General features: G+C 40.7%; 1 protein-coding gene across 1 annotated transcript in view; it reads right to left on the bottom strand.

Annotated features, from left to right (window-relative positions):
* The window catches only part of LOC135513735 (sickle tail protein homolog), a 90,587-nt gene extending 84,991 nt beyond the window's left edge, over nucleotides 1–5,596 (bottom strand). Inside the window, exon 1 of the mRNA XM_064936630.1 lies at nucleotides 5,128–5,596. Coding sequence (XP_064792702.1) covers nucleotides 5,128–5,353 — 226 coding nt within the window. The 5' untranslated portion in view covers nucleotides 5,354–5,596. The remainder of the gene's footprint in view (nucleotides 1–5,127) is intronic.
* Nucleotides 5,597–14,736: the final 9,140 nt, after the last annotated feature.

Here is a 14,736-nt window from a genome sequence, read left to right on the forward strand (position 1 = left end):
AGGTAACATGGGTCTACATACCCAAATTTGGTGTTATTTGGACTTAAGGTTCAAATGTCCAGGTTGGAGGAAAATCTGTCCTAACAAAACTTATGGGTCCTAGAGGCAAATTTGTTCAGCATGAAGAAATACACCTACATACAGTACAAAGTTTCAAGTCTCTAGGTCAAACGGGTTGACAGATATTTGGGTTTAAGTGAGACCGCATATAGGCCAATCGGTACCATTCTTTTTGACCAAGTTACTCATGGCCTCTACATACAAAGTCAAATAACTCAAGTATAGATTGGTAATTAGAAAGAAAGTTACCAAGCTACAGTATACTTGAGTTACTTGATCAATGAAAAAAAAAACATCTGAGAAGAACAACAGCTTCGCTGTGAACCCCTAATTATAGGGTATAAAGGCAGTCTGGTCTAGAGGAGGCAGACTACATATTGTTGATATTGTGAGACTTGAGTTGTTTTTTATCTGATGCACTTCACTGAGTCTGAAGGCTGGGACATTCAGCCTTGAAAATATGCTATGAAATAGTATGTGACAAGGTTTTATAAAGCCACATGAGCTAGAAAAAAAATATCTTATGAGACCGTTTTGAAAGATGAGTCCTGGGAGAGCAAAGCAATACCGTAGTAATATTTTACTCTTCCTTTCTGTCTGCTCACAAGGCTACTTACCCATCCTTTTAAGACTCCTCATTCACTAGGAATGCATCCCAAATGGATCCCTTTTTCTTGTAGTGCACCAAGGGATCTGGTCAAAAGTAGTGCTCTGTGTAGGGAATAGGGTGCCACTTGGAAAGAGCCAAGCTCTATCAACTCATACAGATCTACTGATCACTGACTTTAACACAAGTTATCCCAAGGATTTCCCCTCCCCTTTTTACACTCCTGACGGATGTTGGCGTGTCTGTTAAGTGAAAATTCACTTATCTTTCAATGATCTAGATTGCCCAACAATTTAATCAAAAACCTATTCCCGTATCCATCTCATGTAAAGACATGGGGAGGTATGCCACACCCACTTTAAATCAAAACCTGTGTTCAATGTAATTTACTTAATTGACCCTTCAGTCAGTTTTCAAAGATGTTGAGAGGGTGGAATTGATGTGCTGCCTGAAATAGCCTATAGCCTACTATATACAGTATAACACTGTTGGCATACTGTAGCAATAAAACACCTAATAAACACAGACTTTCACAATGATCAATGCCACACATGACATCAACCTGTTGCTTGGTTCAGGGTAGCATTTTATAAATAGCATAGAAGTCTGAACTGATCCTTTAGTGTTTAATACATGCCCTATTATGCTCATTATCAGCTGTTATTAACTTTGCCAACCACAGTTTCCAAATACATTTTCTTTATTGGTAATTTGGCATGCTATCACAAAGACTAGGTAAATAAATGTGAATTACAATAGATTCAGTAACCTTGTGTGAACTTGACCAAACATGGCTTTAGGGTACGCTCTAATCAGTTTATACAGAATGTGCGTACTTCTTCTCTCCCTAGCTTGTTCATCCTTGTTGCATGACTTAAATCTCACATTATGCCCCCAGCACTAGTATGCGGGGGAGTGTTTTTAATAACTGTCTTGGTGGGGGCTGTCAAGCATGTGCTGTGCAACAAAACGTTACAACAATAAAAGCATGGAACATGAATGTCCTTACATACTAACTGTAACAGGTTATGGACACCAAGAGAGAGGGACATCCAGAATTTGTATTACATTTTTTGTTGTTGTCTGGGTGGCTCTATTAGCTATAATAACATACAGCTACAGGCTGTATGTTCGCTCCTCTATTGGCCTGTGAATCTACCAGAGGGAAGAAAAACAAACGCCAATGAAAACTTTCATTTTAAAGGGTTCTTTTAAAGTAAATATCTGCAGGTTAGCTAGGTAGTTACTGTAAGTCAAGCTGAGTTAATCATAAACTTGGATGAGAAGGGGCCCAGTTCTAGTTATAAGGAGTCATTTGGAGAATTAGGGATGGTTTTCCGAATGGGAGAGCAGGAATTTCTATTGTTTCTGAGAACACTGGCCTCGATGATGTCATCTGTATGCATCTCATCCCGAGACTAAACCAAAGCCACAGAAATAGCCATGTCACGCCAGTATCACCTAAATCATTATTAACAAGGGAACAAAATGTAGTCTAAATCAATTTAGCAGCTGTTTCAGATGTGTTGAGTTCATGAAAGAATGCATCGCTGTTGTGGCTATAAAAAAAGACATGTCATTAGGGCTGTAGTGTAGAGGCTGTAGAGGTGGGAGGTGGGGGTTGGGACAGACAGGGCCGGGCAGACATCCGTCTGATCTGAAATCACGCAGCTGTCAGAGCGAATCAGAATCAGGGTCTGTGAGCTAGGCTGCTGCCTGAGATGACACAAGGATTGCCATAATTAACAGATCACATGGGTTACGTAACTGAAAATGAAGTGACTTGGTCAAAATGAAAAAGGTCTGTTAGATCCAATAATACACAGATAAGGGATTTTAGGTAATGAAGGATACAATGTAATGAAAAAAGTATAATTCACATCCTAAATTCTACTCCACATCATGACAAACAGTCTTCACGTTGCAATTGACAGAGCACTTAGGTTACATTTCACAAGAGGATTGTACATTTCAGTGGATAATTATTCTGATAATAATACCATCCGATTTGCCTATTAGTTTAATCTCGTGGATATTGATGTTTAAAAGTATAAACTTTAAATCCTGTCAACACTTGCTCAGAAACCAGTCTCTATCTTTGGAAACAAGGTGTTGATAAAGACACCAGTATCTTTATCTAAAAAACAGGCATCCACTTTGAAGCTGAGAAAGCCTGTTGAGAACTGTCTTTGCTTTAACCCTATCAGCCCCAAGACTCCAGCAACAAACTGGCTTTTCATTTATCTGCGTGCCCCCCCCCCCCCCTTATATTTAGCCTCTCAATGAAGTGTTTTACAGTTATTTTCAGGACAACCAGGGCTACAAGTAGAACAGATAACAATTTGACATAAACAGTTACACTCGTGGTTTTATTGACAAATGTCAATAAAAACTAAGGTCCATCAAAGCAAAAACCTGATAACAATTAATTTATCTGTAAGTACAGAAATTGTTTGCTCAATGGGAAATGAATATCTAACTACTCAGTGACAACTGTGTGGAGTTTGGAGTTTGTGACAGCAACTATGTGAGCTTATTACAGTATCATAGACACGACGGTATGTCCTGTGATTTCCTATGATCTTCTATGTAGAAGAACCCCTTACCTTCTAACTACTCTTTCGTAGCTTGTGAGAGTCATAGAGAAAAACACGTGCGTGTTCGTGGGAGTCTCAGCTTTTCATAGATTGCTTTCAATAGTTTGTAGCTCAAATCATTTGGACTCTACAGACGATTTTGTAAAAAAAAAGACCTGGCCCTGCGGCTCCTTCGGGATCTGTCGTTGTCTCACAAACACCGGTGTTGCTCAGCCACCGTTAATCATACTGGCTAATGGTTGGTATCTACGGATGCAGAAAATAATATACGAATCCAATGGTACAACCCAGTCTGTAGCTTAAACAGACAATGTATAAAAGGGGTTAGAAGGCACAAAAGTCATCAGGTTAATACTACAGTTTTGGGTGATCTTGCAGCTTAGATATTGACATATGCACTGATAATTACCACCAGACTATGTCCAGTGGCAGGCATTGTGATGCGCTAAAAGATTTAGATCAAAGGAAAACAGTATAATTATTATTTGACAAAAAATATATAGAGCAACTGGCAGCAACATGCTGAATTGTGAGTAGCTACAACTTACATTTGAATATAATAATTGACAATACTAACTAAAACACAATTGTCAACAGATGTAGACAATGAAAGATGAGATCATCATCAACTGTTAAGCAGGCGAACCATGGCTGGGATGGCCCTCATGATGAATCATTCACACACTAAAACTCAACAGGTTATTTACTCCCAACTAAATTGCAAAACTACTATCACTCACGATAGAAGACCAGGTTCAGTACTATTCTATTCTATTTTAAGTCTACTCTATGTCACTTGCATGTGACAGCAGGTGTGAGAGGATTTTAAGCCGAGGGCTCAGTGTGAGAAGTGCAGTTTGTCACAATGTATGAAGAAAGGGAAGACATTTCAAAAATAGGCTGGTTAAAGGGTAGTTTAGCAGAACAGTCTTGTATCATGTCCTGAGAGGAGAGCAGAGGATTAGTGTTCAGATCTTTCTCTGAATACATGGTGTTAAGCCTGCCACTGGCAGCAACTGACGATAGATAGACAGCCACAGGAAATGTCATCTGTTAGTTATAGGCCATGTATCGCAGCCATTGTTCGTCAGCTCAAATGATATATTAAACCTAGAGGGAACCTGAGTTCACTCACAGGCTCATTTGTAACCTGGATAGTGTGAGAAATGTTTTTTTCTCTATGCGACTGATTCCAGCTGCAGAGTTGGCAAGGTTCAATTCAAAACGATACAATTTGCAATCAGAGGGTCTGCAGCAGCAGTTACTTTTGAACCGGGGCAGGAGATTAACCCAACTTTACTGAAAGAGAATGTGATGATAAGAGGGAGAATGTAACTAATCAGCACAATGATAGCTAAAAAGGTTGACCCCAGGGCTTAATCCACTGGCCGCTGAGGGGGCCTAGGCAGAACAATGTGGCCAGACTCATGTGCTTCACCCAGGAATGCATGACAATACAAAATAGCCCTCTGAAATAGCCCTCCACATACTGTACAGTAATTGTGTGTGTGTGTGTGTGTGTGTGTGTGTGTGTGTGTGTGTGTGTGTGTGTGTGTGTGTGTGTGTGTGTGTGTGTGTGTGTGTGTGTGTGTGTGTGTCAGCGTGTAGGTGAGGGCGATAGAGAGAGAGAGTGTGAGAGAGTGTTGGTGGGGTGATCATGACTGATGCACAGAAGCATGTACTGTTGGCTACAGTAGCACAGATTTAATTTGTGGTGTATTGACTTTGATACAATGTCATTGTCAATACAATATCCTATGGCTCATACAGTACATCATCAGAAAAAAAGAAAATCATCAGAAAATCTTGCAGTACAGTAGTAAGTGCCTTAGACTATAAACTTAGACTTTTGAGAGTTCCTACCTTTGGGTGTGATGGAGCTGGACTGTTGGTGTCCTTCCTCCAGGGGTGTCTGCTGGACAGGTTTGGGTCTCACTACATGTAGGTTCCCCTCACTCCCAGCCCTCATCAGCCTCTCCCCGACCCGCAGCATACAGGATCGGTTACCCACCGGGCAATCCTTCCTCTGAGAGGGCTGCTTGGACCCTGCCGATGAGGGTCTGCCCAGCCTGGACGACTTGGATGTCATCTTTCCACCGTCAACAAGAATTCCGGTCAGATACTCCAGGACGTCTCGTATTTCCCTCTGGCTCCTCTCTCTCACACACTTCTGCCAGTCTGTCTGTCCAGTTGGTAATCAAACTCTCAGTAGTCTGAGTGCCAAGCCTTGACCGGACACGGAGGATTAGCTGTCTAACAAGAAAAAAGTATCTTTAGACAAAGCCCAGCTCCTTAGTTAGATAGGACGTAGAGTTCATCAGCATGATTCCACATGTGCAGTCTGCTGTGCTGTGCCTTGCAGTACAACGGTCTGTGAGTCTGTATTGGGAGAGTCAGAAGCCTCACAAGCTCTCTCTCTCTCTCTCTCTCTCTCTCTCAAGCTCTCTCTCTCTCTCTCTCTCAAGCTCTTCTCTCTCTCTCTCTCTCTCTCTCTCTCTCTCTCTTTATAGTAAATGATGCTTAGATGATCCCACACTGGTGACAAATTACCTCTAATCTAGTCGAACGGATGCCAGGGTAACGGTAAAACCCTTCCTTAATATGAAGGTAATCTCAGCACGGAATGTTTAGCCTACACAGTATTAATGGCATAAGGTTGCAGAGAGCACAGATGATTACAGTTTAACGGTTGTCCTGCTTCTGCTGAGTAGGCATGGATGCCAGCGCATGCAGGCAGCTACAACCTCACTAAGTAGTGTGTAGTGCTCTCTGATAGGCTGCCTCAGGGAAATCTGCTTGCTGGTTAGTAGAGTTCACATCATTAGAGACGACAGATAGAGGTAAACTAACAGATAAGTTGTAATTTAAGATAATGGTAGGCTACATAGAGACAACAGGGAATTGGTTCATTGTTAGAATATCTCGGAATAATGAGTGTTTTTTTGGGACAAAATCCAAACAGTTGATGTGGGTTTAGATGACAGGGGAGATTGGATGTGTTAGAATTTGCCATGACAGAAAATACAAAATAATATAATATATTACAAGTATATAAAAAGCTGATTGTATATCAAATATAACATCTTATTGGACAATAAAAGGTCAGATAAAACACCTTACTGTAGCATAGCATGCACATGTCAAAATCCACCTGAATAACATGACATTAAAGCCTTTATAGAAAATCAAACCCCAGTAGAACCAACCCAGACAAATCTGAAATGGGTAAATAAAAATGTAAAACACCACGGGCAAGTGTCACGCCCTGACCTGTTTCACCTGTCTTTGTGATTGTCTCCACCCACCACCAGGTGTCACCTGTTTTCCCCATTAGTTCCCGGTGTTTTTATTCCTGTGTTTCCTGTCTCTCTGTGCCAGTTCGTCTTGTTTTGCCAAGTCAACCAGCGTTTTTTCCTAGCTCCTACTTCTGCCTGTCTCTGTTTTTTCCTAGCCCTCCTGGTTTTGACCCTTGCCTGTCCTGACACCGAATCCGCCTGCCTGACCACTCTGCCTGTTCTAACCTCGAGCCTGCCTATCGCCTTGTACTGTTTGGACTCTGACCTGGTTTATAAACTCTCGCCTGTCCCCAACCTGCTTTTTTGCCTGCCCCTTTTGTTATAATAAATATCAGAGCTCAACCATCTGCCCCCTGTGTCTGCATTTGGGTCTCGCCTTGTGCCCTTATAGCAAGAGACAAAATGCAGATGTGCTGCCATGCGAGCCAGTCCGCGGTCCTTCCCTCGTTGGAAGGATCGGGAGCATTCAGGAAGTATAACTGACCCCGTTGTGCTCCCAGCCTCCATAGCCTAAAGAAAATTAGGATGTGACAGTCAGATAAACAGAGCCAGGAAATCACAAATGAAAGGCATCATGTCAACTGAATACAATCTCTAAGCCTTCTCTGTGGGCACATTTACAAAACATACATATGTAACAACTTATCCTAAATGTTTGGTTGGGGTTAGTTTAAACATAATAATAGATCTTTAAATACTCCCTTCTATTAAAAGAGTATCTGTAGGTTATTGTGGTGAAATTCATCTGTCTGTGTTGCTGGTTGGAACTATCCTTATAGCCACATGAACCAACAGTACAGGACCTAAATGTGGGGTAATGGACTGTGGTTCAGCCCTGTGGCTCAGCTACTCACTAAACCAGTGATCTCCACTCTCCCTATCCTACTGGACCTCCTGGAGTTAAACTAAATGATCTGTATTAAAATCCTCTATAAAGTCCTGGCCACTTCACAGTTAAGTGACCCAGTTCAATCATATAGTATAAGGGACCAATTATCTCTGTAGTGGTGGTGGAAAAGAATCTTCCATTGGACTGTTCCCTCATCATGATACTGACACGGGATGGTCAAACTTCATCATCACAAGAACAGCCCTGGGTGGCTCCATGGCATTTGGTCATGAGAAAGCATTGCATTGGTAACCGTCCCTAAATACTGGTGACTAAATATTGAAACATTGAAGACAACTACTGTCATAACTATTTCTGTTGGTGAAAATGAGTTTCTGAAATTCTTACCTTCAAAATTGTACACTAAACATGTCTTGAAGAATATTATTGTCTTCAATAAGAGTAGACAGACCCCCAGACTATCTGAAACACAGCCAAATAATTCCTCAATCTTATATTCATAAACAGGACAGTCACAACTAAGTATATTATTTATTGACAAAACATTTCAGATGTAGACTGTTTATTTTTAAAATCACTGAACCCAAAATGACCCATTGTGCAATATTCCCGAGATCAATTTAAATGTCATAGGCTACTACGTGCTAAAACACTCACTGGTGTAAAGTACTTAAGTCGTTTTTTTAAAGTACTTAAGTCGTTCTTTACTATACAATTTTTTGGGACAACTTTTACTTCAATACATTTCTAAAAAAAATGATGTACTTTTTACTCCATACATTTTCCCTGACACCCAAAAAGTTCTTGTTACATTTTGAATGCTTAGCAGGACAGGGAAATGGTCTAATTCCCACTTATCAAGAGAACATCCCTGGTCATCCCTACTGCTTCTGATCTGGCGGACTCACTAAACACACATGCGTCATTTGTAAATGTCTGATTGTTGGTGTGTACCCCTGGCTAACCGTCAATTTAAAAAATAGGAAAACGGTGCCGTATGGTTTGCTTAATATATAAGAATATAAGAATTTAAGAATGTGAAATGATTTATACTTTTACTTTTGATACTTAAGCATATTTTAGCAATTCTACTGGGTGACTTTCACTTTTACTTGAGTCATTTTCTATTAAGGTATCTTTACTTTTACTCAAGTATGACAATTGGGTACTTTTTCCACCACTGAAAACACTATGTTCTAAAGTGTACACGCAGTATATGCAATACAGAAGCATAGGACCATATACTGTTGATAAGATGCATCATTAATTGTCATCATAATAATTAAGATCACTGTCCTGGCCCTCTGTCACATGTATAGGTTTGTGGTCTATTTGCAGGCTAATGTCCCAAAATATATCCCACCACATGTTACAGAGGGAGACAGTTTCTGCTGTCATGATTCTCTGAAGCAAGAATAAAATGGCTTTAATAGGGGTTTATTTTCAGCAGTCCAACACTCTCCCTTCATGTCTTGAGGAAGGGCCAAGGGGGTTTCCCTAGCCCTGAGAAAGGGTATACACACAAGGCAAGGAAGCACACAGAGGTCCCTAGCTATCCTCTTAGGGTTATAGGAATATAACCTGTCACAAGTAGTATAACCAGTATGTGGTGGGCACTTGAGCAGGCACTGTTTTACAATTGGGCAATTTGATCAATTCAAAACTAAATAAAGCCTTGTATAGAAAAGCCAGATTCATTATAGGGAATGCTTAAACATTTATACCACTGAGGGTTAAACATCACCTTTATGTAGCTAATAGTCAATGACAGGTGTTGATAGCGTGACACATTCTGTGCTTTTCGCAGCACATTGCTCACACAGGCTATAGGGTGATTTTTTCAATGTAAGTGAATGTTAGTATGTACTGTATTCTTAAATATCCCAAATCTATTGAGAACCAGATAATTGTAGCTCTACTCTGGTTTTGTTATTGATACTGAATTACTTATTTAAGGTGGGGTCCTGGAACCAGCATTTTTTTTTTTAAAGAACTGTCTTCTCAGAGCTCTCTCTGGGGCCCTCGTGTGGTCATACATGTATCATATTTGGTACATTTTTCAGACCCTTTCTAGAATGATTGGCTGTTGGAAGAAGCCTCACCTCTGATTACACCAGTTTTACCTTACAGTAGTCATATACTATGCTTCATCAGTCAATGTAAAATCACATTTTAAGTACCAAAACATTACATTATATGCAACATTAACTTGTTGGTTCCTGAATGAAACCAACAAACCATGCAGCTCTTTTCAGGACTTTTCAGGGCCCGTTATTCCTGCTTGCTAAGTGACTTATGGTTTAATGATTTTATTCCAACTCTTGGCCACAGAAAGTGATGGATGCGTCCAGGAGAGTTTACTATCACAGAGAAATGACAGAGGAGAGGACGCGAGGAAATGTATTAAAATAAAGTGTTTCCTCTCCACTAGGCCCTGATGTAAAAGTGTCGCCAATTCAGTCAATTTCTCCACAGACTGGGCATAAAATGGTCGTGTGTCATAATCATTAAGGAACCGTTATATTTTTTTAATGTAATTGAAGCACATTGTAATGGTCTCAACTAAGAAGGGATATAATATGGCTGAGGCTCCTCTTCTCAAAAGGCTTGTGACCATTTGAGATCCTATTGCTATGCCTGTGATGTCATCACATAAAACATCAGAGATGATGTTGGGGGGAACAGATGATATAATATTATGGAACTAAAATATTTGTAATCTGAATCATATACAATTAGTATTCTACCCCCTAAAATCAGTTTTAAACCTTCTGTATGACAACACTCCTCTGCTCCCACAAACAAACCATATGTCAGATTAAAACCTCAAAGTGTCAGATGCTCCTAAACCTCTGACTAAGTAATTACTTTTTTTTATTTGCATATGGAGGCTTCGCAGTTCGGATTATTTTAGTATGGGACGCCATTTGTTCCAAATATTCACATTTCCTCTGTTGTGATGTTATTGTTGCTGGCTATTGTGGGTGGGCTGGCCTAAAAGAGCTTTGTTTTGATTTATTTTCAATCCAATCTGGCCCTCTGTGTGTGGACCATGTTGTGATCCCATGGGGTTAATTTGCTGACTCTGTCCCCTTAACACATCGCCTGCTGTGGGCTCTGTCTGCCTCTGAATGATTGGGTCATGAGCTGCTAGGCTTAATCTACTTTGTGCCTGGGGTATTTAGTGATTTCATCATGCATTGGCTTTCCCCACTTGAGCTATGATGTCAATGTTTTACTTTCTAGTCTATTTTATAGGCTGCAGCCATGTGAGGTGATATTTTGGATGTTTCAGATTTTTTGTCTCAAAGCAGATGGCACTTGATTCTGATTAAATCACACAGTAATAAATGGAAAATATGGATGTTGATCATTTTACATTTCTTATCATTTTTAACTGTTTTATGATTCAATACTGCTAACATGCTATGCTGCTTGGAAATTAAAATGTTTACAAACAGCGCTGTTGGATGATTGGCTGAGTGCCCAACTCTGCCTTGGTTGGTTGATTAAAAAACAACAGCTTTGCTGACTTGAATAGAACAGAGAATTAATAATATCAAATACTGCTTAACAAATGCCATGCAAGCTGTTGTGGTTATTATCATTACATTTTTTTTTTGTATCTTTATTTAACTAGGCAAGTCAGTTAAGAACAAATTCTTATTTTTAATGATGGCCTAGGAACAGTGGGTTAACTGCCTTGTTCAAGGATTTGAACTTGCAACCCTTCGGTTACTAGTCCACCACTCTAACCACTAGGCTACGCTGCCGCCCAAATGTGTTAAACCTACTTAAACCTACAGATTACATATTTAACTTTACCACAATTCGCATCAACAGATTGACTCACGCAGCCTTTGCCTAAACGACAAATGTGATAAAGGTGCAGTTTATCGCTGCAAGATTTAATTCCTCAATGAGGTACTATCCTATCACCACTAAAGGGCAACATGTATTCTAAAAGTCTGAACCGTGAAATCACTGTTACAAAGGGAGAATCTGAATTGGAATTCTGTCCTCTCCTCGCCTCCTCTTGAAAAAGGTCAAAGGTAATCAGATGTGCAGAGAAAACGTGGATACTAATGTGCTTGTATGAAATTAAACTCTCCTTTAACTCTCTAGAGGGCTCCCGAGTGGCGCAGTGGTCTAAGGCACTGCATCTCAGTGCTAAGAGGCATCACTACAGACACCCTGCTTCAATTCCAGGCTGTATCACAACCAGCTGTGATTGTGCACAATTGGCCCAGCATCGTCTGGGTTTCGCCAGGGTAGGCTGTCACTGTAAATAAGAATTAATAATAATACAAAAAAAAGAATACAAAAAATCTCTAGTGTATCATCAAGAAAATTAAATCACAGAGGGGGAAACCCAAAATACATGTGTAAAAAGAAATGTAGATAGTTGTGCTAGACATTTTATAGATAAAAGCATAAGTAGCGTATTGTTTTTAAATGTGTGTATTCTTTTCTCGTCTGAGAAAAACAACAGCTGTTTCAAAGTGTGTGTGGTGGATTTCAAAACCTACCGCAGTAGGATACACAAATTGACACTCTCCTACACACTCTCCTAAAGCTTAACAGTTTTTGTGGAGGAGAGGACAAAATATCAGTCATTCATAGGCCGAACCATTTAAATTCTATGAAAATGGAACGGTAAATCACAACAGAACAGAAAGACCGGACTAGCCTACCGACAATGTTGTTTAATTTGTTTAGAATGTATTATGTTGCTGACACAACATCTAAACTCAGAAAAAAAAGAAACGTCCCTTTTTCAGGACCCTGTCTTTCAAAGATAAAACGTAAAAATCAAAATAACTTCACAGATCTTCATTGTAAAGGGTTTAAACACGGTTTCCCATGCTTGTCCAATGAACCATAAACAGTTAATGAACATGCACCTGTGGAACGGTTGTTAAGACAATAACAGTTTACAGACGGTAGGCAATTATGAAAACTTAGGACACTAAAGAGGCCTTTCTACTGACTGAAAAACTCCAAAAGAAAGATGCACAGGGTCCCTGCTCATCTGCGTGAACGTGCCTAAGGCATGCTGCAAGGTGGCATGAGGACTGCAGATGTGGCCAGTGCAATAAATTGCAATGTCCGTACTGTGAGACACCTAAGACAGCGCTACAAGGAGACAGGACTGACAGCTGATCATCCTCGCAGTGGCAGACCACGTGTAACAACAGGATCGGTACATCCGAACATCACACCTGCGGGACAGGTACAGGATGGCAACAACAACTGCCCGAGTTACAACAGGAACACACAATCCCTCCATCAGTGCTCAGACTGTCCCCAATAGGCTGAGAGAGGCTGGACTGAGGGCTTGTAGGCAGGTCCTCACCAGACATCACCGGCAACAACGTCGCCTATGGGCACAAACCCAACGTCGCTGGACCAGACAGGACTGGCAAAAAGTGCTCTTCACTGACAAGTCACAGTTTTGTCTGACTAGGGGTGATGGTCGGATTCGCGTTTATCGTCGAAGGAATGAGCGTTACACCGAGGCCTTTACTCTGGAGCGGGATTGATTTGGAGGTGAAGGGTGCGTCATGGTCTGGGGCGGTGTGTCACAGCATCATCGGACTGAGCTTGTTGTCATTGTTGTCATCATCAACGCTGTGCATTACAGGGAAGACATTTTCTTCCCTCATGTGGTACTCTTCCTGCAGGCTCATCCTGACATGCCCCTCTAGCATGACAATGCCACCAGCCATACTGCTCGTTCTGTGCGTGATTTCCTGCAAAACAGGAATGTCAGTGTTCTGCCGTGGCCAGCAAAGAGCCCAGATCTCAATCCCATTGAGCACGTCTGGGACCTGTTGGATCGGAGGGTGAGGGCTAGGGCCATTCCCCCCAGAAATGTCAGGGAACTTGCAGGTGCCTTGGTGGAAGAATGGGGTAACATCTCACAGCAAGAACTGGCAAATCTGGTGCAATCCATGAGGAGGAGATGCACTGCAGTACTTAATGCAGCTGGTGGCCACACCATATACTGACTGTTACTTTTGATTTTGACCCCCCCCTTTGTTCAGGGACACATTATTCCATTTCTGTTTGTCACATGCATGTGGAACTTGTTCAGTTTATGTCTCAATTGTTGAATCTTGTTATGTTCATACAAATATTTACGCATGTTATGTTTGCTGAAAATAAACGCAGTTGAAAGTGAGAAGACGTTTCTTTTTTTGCTGAGTTTATAATGAATGCTGGCTTTAACACATAAACAAAGTCAACTCATAGCATTGCAAGAGTAAGGTCCTATGCAAAGGGAAAAACTAAATCTTGACGTCTTTAAACTGTCAATTACAGTGTTTCAAATGCAGTGAACATGCTTTTCTTACATGCCTCTGAATTACATCAGGAAAAAAGTATATAAATTCATGTCATAGGGGTCACAATGTCTTATGTTTTCTCTATTGAAGAAACACTTACCAAACACTTCACAAGGGCCCTTCAACTCCAGCCCTGTTACACTGGTGCACTACGCCGTCACAATTAGCAAATCAAATTACTTGGACAGCCCATTAATGCACTATGGGCAACCTATGTGCTTCATTAATATAAATCACCAGCATCACTGGAGCTGATGGGGTGAAGTCTGCTTTCCAATATGTATTTGATAGAGCAATTATGCATGCGCAATCTAACTTGTGAAGATTAGATCATCTTTTTTGAATCCATTATTTTCAAACATTAGCAAATGTGTCCTAAAATTCATCCTTTGTTCAAAACAAAAGTATTGGTTGAATAAATTATAAATGTTTTAATCTCCAATGCATGGGGACATGTCTTTAATAAGACACACTTATATTTCCTGTTGTAGTCGTTAACCAGTTACTGAATGGAGACCCCCGTGTCGTTCTTCCTTAAACATTTGACATTGTTCTGGGCTGCAGATGGCCTATTGTTCTCACCCAGTATGGTCAGGAAAAATATGGACTCTAACAAGTTATCCCTCAAAACCAACAGTTTGGAGAAAAAAATAACAATAGATTTCAATTCTGTTTAAGTTAGTTACAAATACTGTACGTGAACAACCATGAATACATAATACAATCTCTATGTATGTTGTGAGGTGTTGCTAAATAAGATGTTTGAGACAATTGCTTCAGTGGTGGTCCCCCCCCCCCCCCCCCCACACACACACACACACACACAGATCGCTCCCCTGAGTCTCCACGGCGGTTAGGCTATATCCCTATTGACGTGTATGGTATTGATCTTCAGTGTGATTCCATTCCAAAACCACACAGCTGTGAGACTCTGAATCTTAAAACAGAATATCTCAAACAAAGACTTCACATTCCAGAA

Source organism: Oncorhynchus masou, chromosome 3 (genome assembly GCF_036934945.1).
Source record: "Oncorhynchus masou masou isolate Uvic2021 chromosome 3, UVic_Omas_1.1, whole genome shotgun sequence".
NCBI lineage: Eukaryota > Metazoa > Chordata > Actinopteri > Salmoniformes > Salmonidae > Oncorhynchus > Oncorhynchus masou.